The sequence below is a fragment of the Delphinapterus leucas genome, chromosome 1 (genome assembly GCF_059928025.1).
Source record: "Delphinapterus leucas isolate spDelLeu-1000000601 "Yukka" chromosome 1, BTC_Dleu_Yukka2, whole genome shotgun sequence".
Taxonomy (NCBI): domain Eukaryota; kingdom Metazoa; phylum Chordata; class Mammalia; order Artiodactyla; family Monodontidae; genus Delphinapterus; species Delphinapterus leucas.
Window position 1 is genome coordinate 100,028,251 of NC_143129.1, and position 25,111 is coordinate 100,053,361.

At 31.7% G+C, this 25,111-nt stretch overlaps 1 protein-coding gene across 1 annotated transcript in view; it reads left to right on the top strand.

Moving 5' to 3' along the window:
• COL11A1 (collagen type XI alpha 1 chain) overlaps nucleotides 1-24,028 on the top strand; it is a 196,802-nt gene extending 172,774 nt beyond the window's left edge. The window contains exons 56-68 of the mRNA XM_089918904.1: nucleotides 2,549-2,602; nucleotides 2,740-2,847; nucleotides 3,320-3,373; nucleotides 9,873-9,926; nucleotides 10,818-10,925; nucleotides 11,420-11,473; nucleotides 11,578-11,613; nucleotides 11,708-11,761; nucleotides 13,283-13,532; nucleotides 16,441-16,553; nucleotides 17,995-18,063; nucleotides 20,475-20,708; nucleotides 21,983-24,028. Of these exons, the coding sequence (XP_089775030.1) occupies nucleotides 2,549-2,602; nucleotides 2,740-2,847; nucleotides 3,320-3,373; nucleotides 9,873-9,926; nucleotides 10,818-10,925; nucleotides 11,420-11,473; nucleotides 11,578-11,613; nucleotides 11,708-11,761; nucleotides 13,283-13,532; nucleotides 16,441-16,553; nucleotides 17,995-18,063; nucleotides 20,475-20,708; nucleotides 21,983-22,129 (1,335 nt within the window). The 3' untranslated portion in view covers nucleotides 22,130-24,028. The remainder of the gene's footprint in view (nucleotides 1-2,548; nucleotides 2,603-2,739; nucleotides 2,848-3,319; nucleotides 3,374-9,872; nucleotides 9,927-10,817; nucleotides 10,926-11,419; nucleotides 11,474-11,577; nucleotides 11,614-11,707; nucleotides 11,762-13,282; nucleotides 13,533-16,440; nucleotides 16,554-17,994; nucleotides 18,064-20,474; nucleotides 20,709-21,982) is intronic.
• The last annotated feature ends 1,083 nt before the right edge of the window (nucleotides 24,029-25,111 follow it).

Here is a 25,111-nt window from a genome sequence, read left to right on the forward strand (position 1 = left end):
TTTTAATGCCTATATTATTGTTAATAAATTGTTGCTGCCTCAAGAGACTGCTTACAGGATTTATGCACTTCTTATCTTAGGGTCGAGGCACAATGAATGCCTAATAATATATGAAGTTATAGTGATGATATTGAGAAAATAATTACTAATGATATATTCATTGACCCTCTCTGAAATAAATGAGTTCACAGAACTCTGAGTTTGATGAAGTGCCTGATACCCATTTCAAATGTGGATTTAAAAGACCATATGAAAAACTAACATGTATCCACCATTAGAATATTAATATAGCATCTGAAAGAGAGAAAGTCATCCTGTCTCTCCTTATTTTCACCAATTAACACTGTTTCTGCTACTCTCCCCAAATTCCAACCTCAATCTCAGTTGATGATTTTGAGCACAATTCATAACAAAAATTGAAGTAAACAAATGGAAAACAAGAGAGTCTGGGGAAAAATGAAATACAATTTCCTAGAGATCATTAAGTTTCTTTTTTAAACTTTCTATACTTATGTCTGAACTTGTGTAGAAATTTTCAGCACAGTTAAGATTCAGATTGAATCTTAATGTTTGTTAAGTAATAATAAAAATCAATTAAGTAGTGAAATTAAATAAATATTTTATAATACAATTATAAATTTTTTATATCTTAGAATGAATTTATTATATATATTGTGTAGCCCACCACAGTAAGAGGCCAAAAGCACTCTTATTGTATTGGACTATCAAACAAAGTGCCCTGCTTGTGTTGATCTGAGACGCCATAAGTGAAAATATCAATGACCTAGTATAATGAGTAGGAACAAAATTTAGACACAGTGGGAATTATAGCATATTTCTAGCTTGAAAAATAGTTGTTTTCTTTGATACCTTGAATATTATATGTTATGTAATGTAAATGATTCCTTTCTACATGTTTATTACAAAGATTAGAAATGTCAAGTTTTATATTTCACAAATGACTAAGAGAATGTAAGAAGGAAATTCGAATGTCAGATTTCAAGATCTGACTATATATTACGGGATCGTTTAGCTGACTTTCAATTTTCTAGTTAAAACAAGTAGTTTCATACATGGAGTTCATATTTTTCAGGTGTTATAAACAGGATGTGTGGAAAAAAGTAAGTTGTTGACATGGTGTCTATAAATGTATTTTGAAAGTTAGTTTTGTTTGACCTGACTCTTAGGTTGCCAACATGGTGAAAAGTATTGGTAAAATAATAGAATTTATATAGAATAACAATATCTAATAATTTTAGTAACAATAATAAAATAACTAACATTTGTAGTGTTCTTTATGTCTCAGGTACTTTTATACACCATTTACATTTACCAACTCATTGAATTCTCATGATGATGCTGGGAGATAGCTACTGTTATAATCCACATTTTGCAGAGAAGTAAACTGAATCACTCACAGGGTGTGTAACTTGCCAAAGATCACAAAGCTTGTTGATGGCAGAGCCAGGATTTGAATCCAGGAAGTCTGAATCCTGGCTTTAGGCTCTTAAGCTTCAGATTCCATTCCTGTATTTGATACTGATCTACTGGAAGTTCACGAAATATTTTTTCATGTGTTACATTATTTAAATTTAACAACAATTCTATAGCAAGAGAATTCTTATTAATAACATTTTATGGATGAAAGAACTGAAGTTCAAAAATACTAATAATTGATTAATTATTTATTAATCATTTATTTAGCTAAATTACTTATTATTTATTTAGCTAAAACTAAAGAGAAATAGGGAGACAGATACCTCACAAAGATGGGGAAAAAATATATATATATATATACAAAGAGCAGTATTATGAAAAGCTTTAAATATATATAATTTATATATAATAATTAGCATTTCTCCATAGCAAATCATGCAGATATACAAAAGTTATGCAAATACCAGAATATCTTCTTAAGTTTTTGAATGACATATGGAGTGTGAAGATTTTTTTCCTGCTTTTTCTCTAATACTAGGTTTTAAAAAGTCATACGATTTTTTATACCACTTAATTATGTGAATTACATAGTTCCAGAGAATGAAAATATAATATCTGTTGACCAACAAGATTTTAAATTTTGTACTTTTCCTGTTTGAACATGATCTTATGAAAATGTATAATGTATGGATCTTCTAAGATTAAGAAAGGAGCCAATCTTAAAAACACATATAATGATGGAAGTGAAATCTGAAACCTTCAATTACTTCCTAATTATACAACAAAATAAATGATATCTGAGTATTTAACACACTAAGGGTGACTAAATCATCAGCATTTCTTTAACATTTTTATCTTTATTGTTTCCTTACATTGATATGATGTGATTATCTGTATTCTGCTCAATCTGTGCTTCATTTGTTTTTAATATTCTAACTAAAATTTGTACATAAAAAGAGTTTTGAGTTTTCTCAGTGTTTTAAACTAAATTGTATAGAAATTCACAATTTATTAGACTCTGTTACAAATTAAACTGGGGTATTTTACAGTCTTCAGTTGCATTACTTTTATATGTTATATATATATTTTAAATGCAATTTTATGTTTATAGGGTCCTCCTGGAGCTGCAGGTGCAGAAGGAAGACAGGGTGAAAAAGGTGCTAAGGTAAAATATACATTACAGGTATTATGCTTGAAAAACTCAATGTGTACGCTGGACAACATCTATTTCAGTACTTTTAATAAAATAATAAAATGTCTTTTTTCATTATTAATGCATTCACATATTTTATTTTCTAACAGGGAGAAGCAGGAGCTGAAGGTCCTCCAGGAAAAACTGGCCCAGTTGGTCCTCAGGGACCTGCCGGAAAGCCTGGTCCAGAGGGTCTTCGGGGCATCCCTGGCCCTGTGGTGAGCATCTGTGCTGAAAGATGTCATTTTGAAAATAATGTCTTATTTCTAAGAAAAATTATGAATGAAAATATTTATGTCAGCATTATTTTATAAATTGTGTGCAGTAAATATTATGTAATAAAGTCAGAGACCCTTAGAATATTTAAGTATGTCATTTATTTAATAAGTTCATGGTGAAATTCTAACTTCTAAAGGTAGAATAGAAAACTAAACCCTAAGACCTCAAAGACGTATAATTTTTATACACGCATCCATCCATCCATGTGTGTGTATGTATGTGCATGTAGACACATACACAGAAAGTAAAAAGACTCAAAAATTGCTTACAATATTTGTAGATGTCCTCCACGTGATGGAATTCATAGGTGATGTTTGCTTTCTTTCTTTTTCGTATTACCAAAATTAAAATAAAGAAAAAAATGTCTGCTTTTGTTAATTATAAAAATCAATCATGTTTCTTCTTCCTTAGGGAGAACAAGGTCTCCCTGGAGCTGCAGGCCAAGATGGGCCACCTGGTCCTATGGTGAGTAGCACCTTTTTCTGCTGTTTAGAATTCCAGAAATGAAATTATTTATAAGCTAGAATTTCTGAAATTTTGTCTTATAAATTGGTTTATATTCTGTACAGTATTCAAGGAAGCGTATTACTCAGACCTAAAAAGAGAAAAGTAATCCTAACTGATAAGTTATTTGGAAAATATGCCCTTGATCAGAAGATCTTTCCTTTCTTATGTCCAATGGATGAAAAAAAAATTTCCATTCTGAATAAAATGCCACTAATGGCCCAGACAGTTCTTTTCCAAATGTGGACAGTTCCCCCAAATGCATGCAATTACACTTAGTTTCCTGGCACTTCATTTAAAAGAATAACATTGGCACAGGCATACAGTGATTCTTTCACCAAATAAATTTGAGTCATATGGGCTGAAAGATAAAGCATTTACCCCCGTGAATGAAGAGAGGTATAATTGTTACAACACCAAAGCTTGGTTACTCTCATAAACTGTGTATGCAAACAACACACTTGAGCAATGCAATAAAGCATTTAGTTGACCAGCATATGGCTCATAGATAGAGTTTATTATAGGAGCCAAGGCTATTCTTGCTACAAAATTTGGGCAGAAAGTGAGAATCAAAGTCTTGCCTTTAAAATTATTGCTTACTAAGTAACAGATTCTATTTCATGGTGGAGATATTTGAACTTCATTGTCCAAAATAGTAATATGTAAAGGAATTAACTAAAACAAGAAGCAATGCATATAGCACTATTCAAGTGTAATATTTATCGGTTTAAATAGTCAGATTTGTCCATACAGAAATTTAAATTTTACAAAATTGCCTCTTTTCATGAGTATATCAACTACCTCAGAGGTATGTATGTGCTCAGAAAGCCATCGAAACTAGGATTTGCAATCTTAATCATTCAGGAGAACTTGACCAATTCTTTTAGGAAAAATGTCACAAAAATTTCCTCTAACATTCCAGGTATTTCATAAGTGTTACAGAGATTATTTTTTTAACTTGCACTGAAAAGTTAAAGATCACTTATTTTAATAAGTGGATAAAAGTTATCAAATTTTGAGGAGATTATCAAATCTGCACATTGCCCCATTGATATAGGAACAGGGACTTGACAAAAGTAGGATCATCGGTTCCATGTCTGCATCACTATTTAGGGAATATTCTTCTTAGATATGTTAAATTCCTAACTGTACAAAGTCATAGCCTAGGGAAAAAAAATACTTCACCTTAATATCACCCTAAAATTTGCCAAAGATTTTTTTTCTTGTTATTACATATTTTTCCAATAAGTATTCTGACCTTTCTCCAGATGAAATAAAAAGAAAGCATCAAGCTGGAGACTTCCTTCAGCTAATATTAAAAATAAAACCATCAGACATACCACCTGATTCTGGCTTGCAAAAGTTTATATTTCTGAATCTTAGGTAAATGTGGGTTTATAGAGCAAGGAGCTAAATAAACAACTCACATCCTTTTCCACAGTGAAATGGAAAGCATCAGAATTGAGCAACATGGGTGCCATTTCTTTCTCTGGCTGCTTGTTTTATCAGAGAGTACTTAGAATGCAAATCTATTGTAGCTTTTTCATACTATCAAATAGTTTGTGCTGTCTAATTTTAATGAAAATGCTACCTGGTCTACAGGAGATGAGGTTTTGTGGAGAAATCATCTTCAGGATGCATTTATGGCAATTTAGTGAACTTTTCAGCTCAGCTAAGAAATACTGGTACTTATTTTAGTAGGCAATTTTGTATTAGAGTGAGAAGTAGCATATCGTGATTACTGGTTAAGGTCATCACCTCTCAACCCAAGAACCCTAGTTTCAAAAATGAGCACTACTACCTGCTTGCTGAATAAGTTTTAAGTAAGTTATTCAATTCTTTTAAGCCTTAGGTTTCTCATCTGTAAAATGAGAATTTGAATAGCATCGATCTTATGGAATATTATGAAGTTAAAATGAATTAAATGGGGATATTAATATCGTTTACCCCATGGGGTTCTTATGTTAATTAGATGAGCTATGTCTAAAAAACAAAACAAACAAACAAAAAAACAACTTAGACCATTTCCTATATAAGTAACAGTTTAACAACTTTATATTAACATTTGGATTAGAAATTCTTTGGGCTAGAGTGAAACAAACACCGGTTAAAACTCTAAAGGTGATATTTGGTGTCTGACCACTCTATATGATCAGCTCTGCTAGAGTTTAGATACGGTACAATATTTACTTTTTACTTCAAAATTTAGATATTTCTCATGGCAAAAATTAAATTTCTACATATGCATGAATTTTATATACAGATAAATATTCAGAATCATATGGAACTGAGAATAAAACAGTACGTGTGAAATCTAAAAGAAAGCTAAGGACAATGATGAGATTATATAAAGAATTTTATTTGAGGATTTTTAAAGTTGAACTGCTGGGGTGTTTTTTTTTTTTAGGAAATAACAAAAATCAGATGGGAATAAAATTGAGTGTTTTAAAGAGAATGGTAATGGTTGCTACATTCTCTCCTCTGCTGCATAGTCAAAATAAGCATGATTTAATCAATTTACATTAATTTTTATTTTATTTTTTGAAGACACAATTAGCATCTATTTTAGTTTTAAGCTTTTATTTTGTTTTGTTTCATAATCTTTCATTTTAAGAACCTATTTGTTCCAATGTAGCTGAAAAATTGTTCAGTATTTATCTTCAGACAATTTTACCTTACTATTATCATACATTAATTCTTTTCACATACTGATAAGTAAAATATCTGATAACATTATTTGTTAAACCATAAGTGTGTGAATAAATGGTAGGATGGGTTACTGAATTATATTTTGATTTTTTAAATGCTACATTTAACTTATCTGTAAAAAGATTTGAGATGTGTAGCATTCCATAATGATTAAGCAGGTTTAAACTACAAAGCATTTATCTTTCACCAAATTAAACGTTATTTTACAATACTACATTCTAAATAAACAGTAGGATCTGCATTTTCTTTAAACTTCAATGCATTAGAATTTTGAGATGCATTTCAAAGCAAATATTCTGTACAGCATAATACAGCAGGGGAACATATTTGATTGTGTATTCTAGACACTTATGAATGTATCATCCCTGTTTTCCTTTTCACTTTATTACTTATGAATTATGTATTTCCCTAGGGTTTTTCAATTTACAATATCCTAAGAGGAAATAGAAAATATGTATACCTGAAATAATATTTTTATATGCAGAGTTGATATTTTTGATATGGTCCAGGTTCAGAGGGTTATTTATAACTGCTATCAACATCATAGCTTTACCAATTTCTATTTCTAACTGATGAAAATGATAATAAACTGATTTCACTTGGCTAATGCCTCCTTAGATATAGTTCACAATTTTATGAGATTATTAGCTTAGAGGAATTAACACTCTTTTCCTTTAACTCCTTCCTGAATAATATTTATAGAAATGATTTTAAATGCATTACAAACACAGAAAATGTCTAGTATGTTTCCCATTACCCCCGAGCAATTAGAATCCGCATTATTTCTTCTTTTTTGCCATTTTAGCTTTTACTATTAGAATGTGATGAGAAAGCTGATTAATAACTATCTGTGGCACATCAGAAACAAATAGCAATAATTTACATTACACTTCACTATATGCAGTACTTTTGTAAGCCTGGTTTTTCTTCCATTATCACGATTCCCTGACACAGTTATTATTAGAACACCTTTATAAATAAAGCTCTGAGATAAAAAGGAACAGATCCAAGATTACCCAACTAATGAGTGGTAGACCTGAGATGCTGAATGAAACAGTATTTGGAATATTGATGCCCAGCAAACAACATTCCTATTAGTTCTCCCACTTAACAGCAAAATTTCTGTAAAGTGTATCACATACCAGAAAGAGTTTGAATGTAAAATAAGAAGTAAAGAAAGAAAAAAATCTGGCCTCTTTAATAGTTTTGTGTTTTCAATCTAAAGAATGTATTTACTTTTAACTGACATATGTCAATTTTAACCAATATTTTTAAATGGTTTTTGCTACTGGTACAGGTATATGGTTCTTTCATGCAATTACATATTTATTAGAACTATCTTTTCATGCTTTTTTATGCCCACTTGTTCTAACATATAGAATGTTTGGCATCTATCCTGATGGTCACATGACCTCAAGGAATTATTTTATTATTTCTATTACTCATTTATATTATTCCTTTAAAATTGTGCTATCAGACAACATTATTTTCCTAACCAATAATTCACCAAACCTTTCCGATGAGATGAGAAAAAGTAGGTGAAAAATATACTCACTTAATTTTAAAATTATTAAACAAATAATACTAAATAGGTAATGTTTTTATTTTTAAATAAATGACATCCTTTATGCTGTTCTGATTTTCATATTGATTTAACAGATATGGGACTTAATGCCACAGAGCCATGTTTCTCAGACCTTAATGAGTAACAAACCTGTGAAACAGATTTCTGATCTGTAACTCCAGAATTTCAGATTCAGTTAGTCTGGATGATGCCTATAAATTTGCTTTGCTAATATGTTCACAAATGATGCTAAGGCTGCTGGTCTGAGGATCAAACTTTGCGATCATCCACTCTGATATAGTGTTAGCAAATGAGATGAAAGTCCAGTGTTAAAACCTAGCCTTAGAATGGTCCTGAAAGTAAATTTTGTAATTTCTTTGTAGTCTCCTTTTTGTCTACAAGAGATTTAACAAAGTGACAGGATTGTTTATATTTATACAAAAGAGAATCTAAACTGAATTGATATAAACTTATATCTGAGGATTAATAATTTTCTTCTTACTAGAATATTATTAGGCACATTTACATTTAAATTGCACATAATTTCTACAAAAATAATTTATCTATTGTCAATAGAATGATGTAGGGAAATTGTTCACTTTTATATCACTACTTATAGAATTTCAAATTCATTCATGAATTAAAACAAATATAAATATTTCTGGTAACAGTCCAAAATACTATTGATACACAGGACTATCTTATACTAACACTATTCTTACCTTCCTCTGATATTAAGGACTTCAGTTTGAGGAGTAGACTTAAGAAACTAAGGAATGGAAAGCGCTCATCTACACAATCTCACAGTAGCCCCTTGAGACAGGAATTATAATCCTTGGTTTACAGATGAGAGAACTGAAGTTCTTTTTGGTTAGCTAATTTAAATTGCTGATAAGAGAAGCAGGCTTCTACCCCAATCTATTGTATTCTGAACCCATACTTTTAAAATTACATCATGCTTCTTGGATTAGATCCATGGCTTTTAATATATTAAATTCACAAAAATGATGGACTGAGACTCAATATGCTCTTTCACACTGAAGACTCAAAAGTGTCTAGGTAGAGGGGGAAAAAATTACTTGTGGTAGCCTTGCGGAACATACTATAGTAAAGACTAATCATATAGCTTGGTAAAAATTAAAACAATTTGATTACTAAGTGCCATGTTAAAATCATTATTAAAATTATAATTCAAATAGTTCAATTCAGTCTATATAATTCAAACTCATAGAGAAACTCATATTTTGTCTTTGTTTCTTGATGCGGTACTTGTTGTAGGCAGTAGTGACTCATGTGTGGTGGTATTATCTGGGCCCTGGTTTCATCAGTCACAATCTTACAAACCATCTGTCAGTTACATTTTTTCTGACAGAATCTGTTGCCTGCATAGCAACTTGTTGTAATTTCAGAATAAGGATCTTATTTTGTGTTGCCTTCAATTTGGAGTACACTAGTTTTTATATTTAGAAGTCTGTTTAAAAGTCATCATTATGAATATTTTCATGAGTAGGGACCAAGACTAAGAGTTAGTTGCTAAAATCATGCCATAATTTTCATTAAAATATAATTTAGCCTAAATGGATAAATGCCTTATCCTTGGAATATAAAAAGGATTAAATAATTAAAATACAGGTCCAATAATATGAGAAAAGTAAATTATCTTATCTTTACATTTACAAATCATTTAGTTAAGAGATTCAATTCAGAAATTACAGCTAAAAATAGTATCTTGGGAGTTTATTTAGGAAAAATGATTAACAATGGTCAGTTGACAGTCAAAAGTTTATTGAGGTTTTTTTCTTTAAATTTTACTGGAAATATTGTAACCTTTGAATGTGAGTTTAACAGAGAAATATTCAATTAAATGAATGTATAACTTGGAAACCTCTTCTTCTAAAATTAGTGTAATTAAAAATGCATCTTTTCTTTCAACTGAAAAACCATATAAATCATGCCCTATTTCTAACTTCATATTTATTTAATCAAACTTATCAATATTATGTTTTATTATTATGGTTAACTATCAAACTGTAGAGTTTTAAACACATAAAATTATTTAGAATCCTGAAAAATAAACAGTGGTCATTATTAATTTTGAACCCTATCATATTATCGAAACCAACTTGCCCAGTGGATAGTAATATGATTCTCTAATTTGTAACTACTCTATGTATGTTTATTATTTAGGGACCTCCTGGCTTACCTGGTCTCAAAGGTGACCCTGGCTCCAAGGGTGAGAAGGTGAGAATAAAAGAATGTGTTATTACAATGTTGATTTCTTAATAGCAGAGACAATAATGTTGCAGACTAATATCACTCAAAAGGAAATTTCAAGGAATACCTTTATCATCCTAACCAAGGAAAGAGTTATCAGTCCTTAGCTTCCAAGATGAATTTAGAAAAGAGAAAATATACAAAGTAATAGTGAAAAATGTACCAGAATTCAGTGTTATATTTCTCAATGTTCCTTTGTAGGAACCATATGGAGAAAGCATATGGTTATACTAAAATAACTATTCAGAAAATAAACAGATAGAATAACAAAATGGTCATTTTTATGTTTTTAAACATGAAAATAAAAAATTTAAACTAGACTATCTTTCAGATGATTTGAAAGATATGTATGCTCTGTTGCACCAAATAATTAAAGAAAATAAAACATTTTTAGAATGGCATTAATATTTTTAAAACTACTTTTAAATCTTTAAATGTTTCTTAGATGCTGCAAAATTTGTGAAAGATAGAAATAATTTCATATAAAATAAGATGCTTTTTAAAATAATGAATTTTCAGTTGTTTGTTTCACCAATATTATATGTAGTCATTATTAATCTTTTACTTGAAGGAATTCCCTTTAAGTAAATGTAACACTGAAGGGGATATTTTTAGAAAAAATTTTTTCAATAATATTCCCAACCCTTAATAAAGGCCTCACTTAATGTAATCAGTAAATGATCCTGTTAGGTGAGGGGAAAGAGGTTCTTAATCCTATATTTCATTCAGAAAGGGTTAAAGTTTTTATCTAATTTTTTACTCTTATGTTTCATAAATTTAACGTGCAATTATTTTATGACTATAATTTAATATATGTTTGTAATTTATATGTTGTTAAAATTTCTTTGCCTTTCAAAGGGACATCCTGGTTTAATTGGCCTGATTGGTCCTCCAGGAGAACAAGGTGAAAAGGGTGACAGAGGACTGCCTGGAACTCAAGGCTCTCCAGGAGTAAAAGGGGATGGAGTGAGTAAAGATATAAATTATTTTCCTACTCCTTTCCAATCATACACTCACACACCTGCAGACATTCCTATAAACATCACCTAGGAAGTAATTTAGAGCATTAATTAATCTCCTTAAGTCAATGATGTTTTCAAAAAGAAATTTATTTAACCTTAGAGTAAATAAATAAAAATATGACTTAAGTTAGAAACCATAAAAATTATAGTTCAATATTTAATTACACAAACATTTATTGAATCCCCAACACATACAAATCATTATTCTGAAGGCTGCAGGAATGTAAAGGCATATGCGTAGAGAGGGAGACATTGCAGCAAAATGGACAAAAATACAGCTCATCTTGCAAAAGTTATTTCTTAGATTCACGATGGAAAATTTTAGGCCATTCTTATGTATTTTTTCATTGTCTAAATTTTGCAATGTGTGTTGTTATGCAACATATGAAAATGGAATCGCTGAGAAAAACTCTTTAATTTGGATGATTCTCTCTGTAGGGTATTCCAGGCCCTGCTGGTCCCATAGGTCCACCTGGTCCTCCAGGCTTACCAGTAAGTACAAAACAAAAGAATTTTATAAAGTAAACTTATAAATATACCAAAGAGACGCTCATTCTCCAGATTTTTATGTGTACTTTTGCCTTTGCATTTTCCAGGGTCCTCAAGGTTCAAAGGGTACCAAAGGCTCTACTGTAAGTACCTTTCTCTTTGGCATCTAAATTTTTCAGTGACACCTACTCAAATGCTTTGTTCTCTATTTATGTTGTTCCTTATTCTTTCTAACAGGGACCTGCTGGCCAGAAGGGTGACAGTGGTCTTCCAGGGCCTCCTGGGCCTCCGGTAAGTGCATGGTAAAAAGCGTGATATTCTGACAGCTAGCATCCTGAGACTGCCAGTGATTTCTCTGAATTTAGAAGAAGGATTAAAAAGCATATTCTGTCAAAGTGCTGATTTTCTAGGAAATAGCAACTACCTTAATTAAGTACTCCGGTCTACATGCCAACACTTGTCTTTTAATTGGCTTCACTCTTTGAATGTAAAGATACCTTAACTATTGTAATAATCTTGCCTTTATTAGTTTTTCAAGAAAATCATATATTTTTCATGTCACATTTTCATGAAAGCAACTGGTTGTATGCCACAAAGATACATTAATACCTGACTAGGAATAAAAACAAAAGTTCAGATGCTTGACATTTTTTTCCTACTGCATATAATGATAATAATAAAAGCAATGATAATAGTTACCACTTTTTTAGCACTGACATTTTCCAGGCTTCACACAAGCCTGTTAGATCCATGTGAAAAAAATTGAGGCTTCCTTCTTGAACTTGTTTCCAAGTTATATGTGTATTAGTTTGCTAGGATGGCAATAACAAAGTACCACAAACTACATGGCTCAAATAATAGAAATGTATTATCTAATAGTTCTAGAAGCCAGAAGTCTTAGATCAAAGTGTCAGCTGCATTGGTTTCTTCTGAGGGGTGTGGGGTAAACATCTGTTTGAGACTTCTCTCCTTGGCTTGTAGATGGCTCTCTTCTCCTTGTGTCTCCTCACATGGTCTTCTGTCTATGTGTATCTCTGTGCCCAGATTTTTTTATTTTAGAAGGATACCTGTCATATTGGAAGAGGACCCACCCTTATGCCCTCATTTCACTTTATTAATTATATCTACAGCCACCTCATTTCTAAATAAGGTCTTCCTCTGAGTTACTGCGGCTTAGGACTTCCACGTATGAATTTTTGTGGGACACAGTTCAATCCATAACAATACAGATTAACTATTTGGTGTAGTTCTACTCTTACACATATATAAATTCAAGTCTGATTGCACTTCCTTTAATTTTGTTTATTTATAAAGTTATAGATGTTTGGAACTAGCTAATGTATATTTTTAAACATGATATGAATTATTTTCAAGCACAATAGACAACGCATTATATAGCACAAGAACTTTAAATTATTGTTTTAAGCTTCAGAGATTAAAATCTAGTTGCAGAGATAGGACATGTAAATAAGGACTAATTAATATATAAGAAAGTAATGGATATAACATATGTACACACAAATCTGTGCTATGTTACATGTATATAAAAAGGTCCAGAAATCATCTGAATTTTGTGCCTACCTCAATATCTCCACTAGATTATTTTTAAAAGAATTCACAAAGTTTATAGATAAAGAGATATATGTACATAATACATGTATTTTAGCAATTAGAGAAAACATCGAAAATAGGGAAAACAGTGAAAAGTTAAACAAACTATAAGTTCTTATAACAATAACAACAGTAATAACTAATATCTGCAGAATATTTTACCTTAGGAAACAGTTACATGCACATCCATCTCTTTTACAGGGTCCACCAGGTGAAGTCATACAGCCTTTACCAATCTTGTCACCCAAAAAAACAAGAAGACATACAGAAAGCATCCAATCAGATGCAGGTGATAATATTCTGGATTACACTGATGGAATGGAGGAAATATTTGGTTCCCTCAATTCCTTGAAACAAGACATTGAGCATATGAAGTTTCCAATGGGTACACAGACCAACCCAGCCCGAACTTGCAAAGATCTGCAACTCAGCCATCCTGACTTCCCAGATGGTATGTTAATAATGCATGACCAAGCAAATGCACTGAGCCTCTAAGTTACCAAGGTGCATTGTCAGCTCATTAATTCTAGTTAAATGTTTAATATAGTCTCTAAATAAAACGAGAGTGAACAATTATTAATTCCAATCTTGTAGACAGAAAAAGTCATTTACACTGTTAAAACAAGGTCTGCTCTGGAAAATCTTTGTCTTGTTAAGCAAGGTTTCATTAAATTATGACAAGTTCATTTTGGATGATTATAGATAACACAAATGTAATTTGCCTTGTAATAACCATCACAGAATGGGTCTGATGTGTGTACACATATGTGCATGCTACTATATTTATATCCTATATCCTAACTTACTTTGCATTAATGATTAAATAGCATAACTGAATCATATGTGACCTATCAGTTTAGCAATGATTTGAACAGAATATTTAAGAATTAGGATAGTTTGAGGCAAAAATTTATTTCACTGATCCATGAATACCAGAACAACTGTGAACAATTTATTTGCAATAATAATCAGGATAATTTTCTATACCTATTATTTGACAAAACTTTTACATACCTATTCTGAGAAGGAAAGAGTTCCAAGTATCCTAGGTTAAGTGACTAACTCACACAATACTAAACTAACAAGGGGCAGATCTATATCTGATTTTAAATCTCCCACTTTATGTGGAAATACTTTGCCACTCTGTTTACTTGTGGGACTACATTATTTCCCACTATCGATCATATAATGAATGTTGTAACTGAGATCTAAATAACTCAGTATAGATAGAAAAGTTTCACGCAATTCAGGAAGAGACATTTTTTATGACAAAGAATGTCTTAAAATCTCCTATCTTGGGCTTCCCTGGTGGTGCAGTGGTTGAGAGTCCGCCTGCCGGTGCAGGGGACAAGGGTTCTTGCCCCGGTCCGGGAAGATCCCACATTTCGCGGAGCAGCCAGGCCTGTGAGCCATGGCCGCTGAGCCTGCGCGTCGGGCTGTGCTCCGCAACGGGAGAGGCCACAACAGTGAGAGGCCCACGTACCGGGGAAAAAAAAAAAAAAAGAAAAAGAAAAAATCTCCTATCTTAAGCACAGCCCGTTAAAAGGAAAACACAGTTAATTATTAAGGGTGCTTTACAAACTGCTATCAAATGTATTCAAATTTATAATATATTTATTTGAAAAAGATACATTTAGTTTCACATTAATTCAGTGAGTTATAAGGAGAATGACCCAAACTTCTGATCTAGCTAATATAATCATACATATGTGACTGAAAATCAAATGTAAAAGATGACAGCCTGTACTGACAATATAAAACAACGTGTGATTAATTAGAACCTGAGCAGTCAAGAAAAAAATTTTGTAAATTTTGGGGATGGAAAGCTCACTATGGACTATAGTTCCCTGTGTTTTCCATATATTAACTAGCTTTATTAATTCTTTAATTAATTAAATTTTAATTAATTACAATTAAATGTTTATTTATTAACTTATTGGTGCCAGGCACTGTTATTCATGCAGAGATTCACAGATAAATATAAAGAATAATGCCCTCGGGCTACTATTGTGTAATGATGGAGACAGGTAAACCATAAATATTTATAATAGCAAATTATGACAGATACAGATTTCCTCTGCTCTCCAAAATTAGAGGGTTCCTATGAAATCTTTTGCAAGCTGAAATGGCATGAAGCCATAAAGGTATCTTAGTAATTAAGTATATGTTACTTGAAAGAATATTTAGTAACAATGTTGACTGAATAAGACAAGATAAAAATAATGCTTACCATATAATTCAAAATTATATATTTTTTAAAACCCTAAGAAATATCAAAGATTAAGAATGGCTATTCCAGTTGGTAAAATCTTTGATGATTTTTATTTTCTTTTATAAATTTTTCCTGTGAATTTCAATTTGTTCCAGATGTGAACTTATAAGTGGCGCGATCAGAAAAAGTGTAAATTTTTTGTTAAAGAATTTATTTCAAAAAGCAAACTGGCATTAGATTTTCAGGAGTTCCAGTACTAAGCTAAGCAGTTGGAGCTTTTAAGTTGTTCAAAGTTCACAATCAGTGGATTGACATAATTCAAATTCATATTTGAAATGAAGTGGCAGCATGAAAAATGGTAAGAGGCAAGCAAAGTAATCATCACATGTATATCAAGTCTGTATCCCAATAATTCTTGTTTAATAAAAGCTCCATTGTCTATTACTTAAGGGATAACATTTTGTCAGCCCACTACTTACCATCTTTACTCACCTAACACCAAATTAACCGTCATGGTCATTCACATGATAAAATTTGTTCTGTACCATTTAGATAATAGAATTAATAGCAAACTGCATTTAAATATATAAAATAGACTTTCTTCTTAGGAGCCCATTCAAAGGGGGAGTGCACTTACTGCATGAAGTTTTTCCTGTAAAGTAATGCAAAATTATGATACTTGAGGCTAAGTGGATACTCTCACCTCCATCATTACAGATAAATAAATCAAGGAAAAATATATTGATTATTATACTCAGATTACTTAAGTAGTAAATAATACATATGGTATTTAGAGTCAGGTGTATCTCATCCTAATGTACTTGCAATTTATTACACATGGATAAGAGAATGTTAATATTTGAGGAGGTGGCATTTAAGCTGAAACCTAAAAGTAATAGGCATGCTAAGATTTTAAAAAAAGGAAGTTCCAGGCAGAGCGTATGGGAGCATTTGGCAAAGACAAAGGGTTGCTCTTTAAGTATTCAAACATGTACCTCAATATGACCAAAAACATAAAAGTGATTCATGTGGAAAAAGATGAATGTATATTCATTTTTCCTTATTTCTTTAATAAAATTTGGTATATAATGTATTTAGTTTGGGGTATAAATGTATTTGTATATGACATATTCTTTCCTACTTGCAGGTGAATATTGGATTGATCCTAACCAAGGTTGCTCAGGAGATTCCTTCAAAGTTTACTGTAATTTCACTTCTGGTGGTGAGACTTGCATTTATCCAGACAGAAAGTCAGAGGGAGTAAGTACCAATCTGTTTTGGTGGTGACTGTTGACAGTTCCTGCCATGTTTTTGCAATATTGAACTAAACAGGAAAATTATACTGTCATATTTTCATTTATCTGCTTTTCTTACAGGGTAATTAGAGCATTTCATTTGCATAAATATGAATAAGACACCAAAGTGACAGAGTTGACAAATACTTCTTTTCTTATTTTTTACCCAGATGTATTCTTTATGCACCTGTTTGCTCTCTAAAATTCTATGGCTTTCCATGACACAGCACAGCTGATTCTCAGATTTTAGTGCATGCATAGTATTCTTTCCAATTACCACGTGGTAGAACTCACAGCTGTGTATTATGCTCAAAATACACAACTTTATAAAGAATGATTCTTTCACATAAAATAAGAGTATTCCCTGCACTTTTGTACATTTTAAATGTTTAGTTTCTTCAAGCACATTCCTTGATTTTCACCTAGCAGTATTAATACATGTGAGCTCTACCTTTAAAGCTACAGGCAAATTATTAGTATAAGGAAAGATTTTTCACTAGCATAATTACATTCTCCAAACATTTTATAGGTGGGAAATTTTGACGTTATTTGTATTGTTTTAGTAAATCACATTCTTCTTAGGAAGTGGCGTAGGCATGCAGAGGCACGGAAACTCCTTAAGACGAAGTAGCTTTAAGTGTGTAATCTCTTTAGGAGAGACATTTAGTTTGTAAGTGAAGGATGGGTAGTAGGGGCAGGAGACAAAGCAATTTCTGTTTCCCAACCACACTTTGCATTTGGGGAAGCAGAATAAAGCTCCTCTAACCCACAAAGAAATGTGGGAAAATGGAAATGCTTCCCCTTACAGGATTACTCAAATTCCCTATAGTGAGGCCTATATACCTAGTGAGGCTTATATACCTTTATTTTTGCTGATCTTTGTAAAGCAAAACAATAAATTCAGATCTATGAAAGATTCTAAACATTTTCTCCAGCAGGGAATAATGGGCTTGCTTCCTGCCAATGACTTTTCCATAGCATCCCACCCTGAGTTACTAGCTGGATGCTTCAGGATGCCTCCCTTGGTTGTGAAATACTCAAGGTATCTGCCTTGATGGCAGATGCCAACTGGCATTGTGAGGGTTTCCTTTGCAAGGGGTTACCTAAGAGTTCCATCCATGTCCCCTACAGCCAACCCTTAGTATGCCTTTACCAAGTTATTTCCCACCCCCTTCTTTTTGAGCAATTAAAGAAAACAGGAAAAAAAAATGACTCAGTCTTCACTAAACTGGAATTCACAACATCTATCTCAAGTTTTGCTTTTTACCTTATCTTGTATAATCCAGGATAGACCATTTTAAAAACTCTTTAGCATCCTAGTCTTACTGAAAATTACTGATATATACATAAACAATACTGTTCATAATTTTAACCTACTTTCAAATTTTCCTGTTCCTTTGCAACAGGTAAGAATTTCATCATGGCCAAAGGAGAAACCAAGAAGCTGGTTTAGTGAATTTAAGAGAGGAAAACTGGTATGTTATTACCTCAGCATGAAGTGGTTTATTTTGAAGCTCTTACATAATACAAGTTCAAATTATATAATCTCTAGACCCTTACTGTGAATGTCTAAATTATACAAAGCAGGATTCCATGTATTCCCTAGTTTGCTCTATCTAAATCTTAGACCACTTTGTGTTTCTTTGGCCGTTTCTTTGTTTTTTTTAATTTTTATTGGAGTATAGCTGCTTTACAATGTTGTGTCAGTTTCTACTGTACAGCAAAGTGAATCAGCTATACGTATACATATATCCCCTCTTTTTTTGAATTTCCTTCCCATTTGGGTCACCACAGAGCATTGAGTGGAGTTCCCTGTGCTATACAGTAGGTTCTCATAGTTATCTATTGTATACATAGTATCAGTAGTGTATATATGTCAATTCCAATCTCCCAATTCCTCCCACCTCCCTCTTAGACCACTTTGGTATTTTAGAGAGAAGTCTAAAATTTTTGTATCAAAATAAATGGAAATATATTAAATTTACTAAAATATTAAGATCAAATAAAGTGTGCATTTCCCTAAGTACCTGAGATAGATATCATAAAAATGGATTATGTTAGAAATATCAGATATAGAAAATATAATGTCTATTTAGTATCTCTGACCCTATTTCACTTCCGCTATACTTGAAAACTAATTTATTCTTTGTTTGCAATTTCAGTAAGAACTTTTGGAATGTGAAATGTTTTTTCCGATAGTTACATCTGGAAATAAAGTTAACTGACTGACCTGACCTTTTACGTATTGTAGCACAAGTTTACTTAAATATTTCCATACAATTACCAGTTAGTGATCAATCATTCTATAGAGATTTTAAAATTGGATGCCAAAACTAAATTTGCATTTAAAAGCTGTTTAAAAATATATATGTGTTTAAAATGTTAATTATAATGTATTTAAATGAATGTTTTTCAGTTATTCAGATAATTATTCAATAGCTTAACATTCTTTAAAAAAGGTATTATTTTCCATTGATGACTATTTACACAGTTATTATCCTATAAGAACCTATCATATTAGTGAAGTTCTCCACTTGACGTAACTGTCTAGTTCAGTCTTCCAGTCACATATTAAATAACCATGTTACATTTGTATCTTTGTATGAGATAAAGATACATGCACAGATAGAACTCTGTGTGTGGTTTTATTTTTTGCTGTTTTGTTTTGTTTTCCTTAGAGTGGATTTCCCAGTTGTTGTTGTTTTTTTTTCTCCAACCTCTCAAGGATCTTCATCATCTGAACTGTTAATCAGTAAGAATTAAGTAGAATCAACAAAAAGGAGGAAAGTCACAGATAACTGCCTTTATATTGAGTGAATCTATAATCTGGGCGAATTTCTTAATTTTTTTTAAATATAGGTTTATGTTTCAGCTGATCCCAGATAGTTTATTTATATCCAATAAAACAAATTATGAGCTTGACAAATGAGTTCTTAATAATTTGCAGTTAAGACTGTTTTCCTGCTCTAAATACAAAATAAGTATTTCCTGAACAACAAATATTCACTTGCGTGTCTTGGGCAATATGCTTGGTGCTGGTGATACAATGATGAATATAAGTACATCATCCGAGAACAGACAAACAAGCAGGTCTGTGCTGAAAATTTGAAGACCAAAAACCTCTTTGAAGACTGTGCCGCCAAAATGAAAAATTCAAGAACATGTTGAAAAATTTGTCAAGTAGATACATTAGGAAAATAGGTGAAATCAAACAACATAAAAATAGTTAACCTTTGCATTGCACTGAGATTCCTCAGTTTTCATTTTTACTATATTACCACTCTATTATTTAAAAAGTTACACAAATAGGGCTTCCCTGGTGGCACAGCGGTTGAGAGTCCGCCTGCCGATGCAGGGGACACGGGTTTGTGTCCCGGTCTGGGAAGATCCCACATGCCGCGGAGCGGCTGGGCCCGTGAGCCATGGCCGCTGGGCCTGCGCGTCTGGAGCCTGTGCTCCTCAATGGGAGAGGCCACAACAGTGAGAGGCCCGTGTACCGCAAAAACAAACAAACAACAACAACAAAAAAAACAGACAAAAAAAAAGTTACACAAATATAATGATAGATTTCTTGGAAACAAAGGCATTTTTTGTAATACTTACTGACTGATTAGGAAACTGAAGTATATATAGAAGTAAAGTGATTTTTTTCCAAAATAAGTATTGCTGACAGTACCTAAGGTGGGAGTACATCCTGATTTCATAAAGTCCTATATCTGGGTCTTCTGACTCTCAATGCATACTTTCTTTCATTAAGTGAAAATGGGTCTATTGATGCATCCACATGCTTCTGGGATCACAGTTCACTGTTGACAGTGATTTTATTCTTTTACAACAGAAAAGAGTAAAAGAGTCTTTATGTGTCTCTTTATTCTCTTATTCCCAGCTTTCATATTTAGATGTGGAAGGCAATTCCATTAATATGGTGCAAATGACATTCCTGAAACTGCTGACTGCTTCTGCTCGGCAAAATTTCACCTACAGCTGTCATCAGTCAGCAGCCTGGTACGATGTGTCATCAGGAAGCTATGACAAAGCACTTCGGTTCCTGGGATCGAATGATGAGGAGATGTCCTATGACAACAACCCTTACATCAAAGCCTTATATGATGGCTGTGCGGTGAGTATAATCTCTGCTTGCCTTCTTTCACAGAGGTGAGAAGCAGTGTGTAACCATTCCACTTTGGCCCTAAGTCAGATTTCTGTCATGAAGTGGATGTCAATTGTTATTAAGATTTGATGCTTAACGCTGACATATTAAAGTACAGTATATTAGAGACCACTAATATTCACACACAAACACACACAGAGACACAGAATCTCTGGAACATACATATAGACACATTTTAAAAGTCATAAGAGAAGGTAGTCTCGGATCGTATATTATTTTTATGGAATTATTCCTGATATTTGAATACTATTACAGCTAGATACTCCTGAAATGAAAAAAAAGAAAAAAATCAAGAGCCTTATTTCATTTGCCTCCTTAATTCATGACTCTAACATGACAGATAAAGGAATCATCATTATGCTGTTTATACCATAGATAATTCTTACCTCTGTATTTTGCTTATAGGGGCATGCTTATTGGTACTATGTTACAACAATTTAGTCAGTTATTATCATTTTGCTATTTTTATCCTCTGGAACTGTCTTTCTCACACATATGGTAATTTCGTAAGAGCAAATGACCAATAGAGCATCCTAAAAAGCTTATTGTCTTAGCTGATGAGTGAAGAGAAGTCACAATTACAAATAAACAAAGTGAGTAGGTTACACATAGATCAAAGAAGAGACCATAATGCATGTAAAAGGAGAAAGCATTTAGGATTTCCCAATATAATGTATTGATAATTATTCATAAAATTAATACATAGCAATAGAAATGCTTCAGCTTTAGACTTCTTGCATTGTAATTCCTATACTGCGTTCAAATTTTTCTTAGCAAATTTGTCTGTGTGTATATATACATATATATTTATGTGTGTGTATATATACATATAGAATTATTATAATAATGGTAAGGATATATTATTTATGTAAGGGTATGACCCAGTACCAATATCAGTTTTCATGTTAAAATGTATTTTTCAGTTTAGTAAGATTCTCTCCAACTGTGCAGTATATTAGAGCGTTATCTTGAGTAATTATGGCTAAGTATTAAATACGGTCAACTTTCAAAACTTAAAACTACATATGACATCAGTGATAACAAGAAGATTACTTGAAGATTGATTACAAGAAGATTGTAATTACTACAAAGATAATGGCAAATTTGTTTTCCACTCTCTTCTTTCTTACCTTCTTATGTCCACTCAGAAGCTTAAGAAAAAATAACATATCTTAAAAATATAAAATGATTGTATAACTTTTTATTTCTGCTTAACTTTACAGTCCAGAAAAGGCTATGAAAAGACTGTGATTGAAATCAATACACCAAAAATTGACCAAGTACCTATCGTTGATGTAATGATCAATGACTTTGGTGATCAGAATCAGAAGTTTGGATTTGAAGTTGGTCCTGTTTGTTTTCTTGGCTAAGATTAGGACAAAGAACATATGAAATCAACAGAAAATATACCTTGGTGCCACCAACCCATTTTATGCCACATGCAAGTTTTGAATAAGAATGGTGTAGAAAATAACTTGCTACGTATATATGTACCAATTAGGAAATATCGATGCCCTTGTGGGAGCAGAATCACATGAAAAAAGCTTTGAAAATCATAAAAATATAAGATAGTGTGGCTAAGATGGAAACAGGCCTTATTCTTGATTCCCAATTTTCATCTCTTCTTTTCCTATTTGGATTTCTTTGGTGCTGTAGAAAAAAAAAAGAGAAAAATATATATTCATAAAAGACATGGTGCTCATTCCCATCCATCAAGGATGTGCTAAAACAGTGTGTTTAATAAATTGTAATTATTTTATGTACAGTTCTATACTGTTATCTATGTGTCCATTTCCAAAACTTGCATGTGTCTCTGAATTCCATCTGACTCTAATTTTATGACAACTGCAGAACTATGATGGCAATAAATGCATGTATCATGAAAAAATAAAGTTGCAATTTCTGATGACTCTAATTCCCTTTCTTTGATGAATAATAAAATGCCTTTGTATATATTGATGTTGAAGAGTTCAATTATTTGATGTCGCCAACAAATTTCTCAGAGGGCAAAACCTGGAAGACTTTTGGAAGCACACTCCGATCAACTCTTCTCTACTGTTCGTAATTTTGCTGAATTTCAGCCAAAAACATCATACATTTTAATGCTTTATTCAATGCTATACCTCAACCTTTTTCTTTTCAGAGTCCAGGATTTCACAGGATACTTGTATATGTGGAAAATAAGCAAGTTTATATTTTTGGACAGGAAAATATGTATGAGAAGCTGTTTTAACAAATTGATGCCTCCATCAAGCAATCAATCAGATGTACAGTTTTTTTACTACCTTATCTTATTGTCTTCAGTGTGCTTCAACCAGTGAGGTTAATATTAAAAGATGGAAACTAAACAATTATTTATGAATTTGTTCAATGTTATATTTTTAATCAATTTCTTGAATTTGATTCTAAGTTGCATATTATAATAGTCTCCAAATATTATTTTACCTGCACCTGCCCAACAACTATTATTTCTTTTCTTTCAAGATAATATCATGCATTATTTGACCTACCTAATTGCTAAATAACATATGGGTGGACTGTTACTAACAGTGCTTGTTTTAAAAGTCATACTTAGTAAAAACAATCAAAACATTTTTTTCCACTAAGGCATTTTCTTTCAGGTAGCTTGAAATAGCAGTGAAATTTTAAAATTACACACTGAACTTTGTATCTATTTTAAGTAATATATGTAAGACTTGAAAATAAATGTTTTATTATTTCTTATATGAAGTGTTAAGTTAATTGATAGCAGATTTCACTGGAACATTTTCAACTGATAATTTATCACAAAAGAACATACCTGTAATATTGAAATTAAAACGTGAACATTTGTCATTCAGAAGTTCTTTTATTTTTGAAATCAAGTTTGTAAATGTCCTTTCAAGAAGGGAGATATGAATCGTATAAATAAACTCAAGTCTTGTCTACCTGGATTGGTCATTCTCTTTCTTAAACATGTTTTAAATTACTCTCTATTGCAGAAAAGGCTTTCAGTTTTGTTTCTTGACCATCCAGGTTAGAATAGTTTTACACTTTTGAAAAAGAATATTATCCTTCAGAGATTAGCTGTTTAAATTCTCCACATTTCTAAAATAAAAACACCACATGGTAATACTCTATTAACAAAATAAAGATAGGGTATATTTAAAATTTCAAAGAAATGTTTTTCATAATTAAATGTTTTACAAAGTCTCAAACATATGTTCACAATTTCAGCATTAAAAGAATTTCCAGAACTTTTATTTGAAATATAATCTCTACATCATACATAAAATAATATTGTCTATCAAGAGGAGTCCCATACAACAGAGTATTTACTTTAACGAATGCATAAAAATGAGAGAATATTTTGCATATTGACCTGCATTGGGGAAGCTGCATTTGTCCATTTAAAAAAATGGCTTCAAATTTGGCACTCAGTAGAATTAATGCATAAATAACTAATTCACCTATCCTTTTCTATACCCTTCATGTATAGTATCAAATTTTTTTCTCTCTCTTATACTTGATTCAGTCTGGACAAAAGGAAGCTAGTGGAAAGGAAAAAGCATATTATACAACATTCTAGTCTTGGCCCAGCATGTATAAGTTATTCATGTGTAAATTATGGAGAGTATTATTGACCTTGCAGGCATGGGTAAGTCTTGGGCCTGATGCACGTAAAGTTTGGTACAATTCTCTTTAAAAAAAAAATACAAAATTACAAATAAAAAATACAAAAATTACTATTTAGAAGAAGTAAAGATATTATAACAAATCATTAAATTAAAAACTGGACCTATACCAAAAATATCAGAACATCCAAGAAAATATTGTTTTTATTAATTAATTCTCTGAAGTACTTCTGTAACACTTTTATCCATGTGGTTATTTGTTTACTTATTTATTTATGTATTTTGGCTGCAATCTCTGAGTGCCTCTTCAAATGAGAATTTTATAATTTAAATTTCTTATAGAAATAATAAGTTTCTCTAACATGTTAGGTTAAAAATTCTTATTATCAATAGCTTAGAGATGTTTCAGTGTCACATTCTGTTATTGGTGAGTATTTTTAAATTTTAGATTATTTTAAATTCAGGAAAAGCTCTTTTATATTTCCTTCATACTATACTTCACAGTATAAATTTGTGAGGCTTTTCCACAGAATAGCCTCTGATTCTATACATTTTTTACCTTGTTGCTCCTCCACTATCACTAGATTTCAGATTCTGGGCACCATAAGACACATGCATACTATGGTATAAATTCTGTTTCATTATCATAACACAGTGGGTGATAGGGTTATTCCAGAAAGCCATTTCTATACTGGGAATACTGGCATTAATTATAAGTAAATAATAACCGCAAGCCAC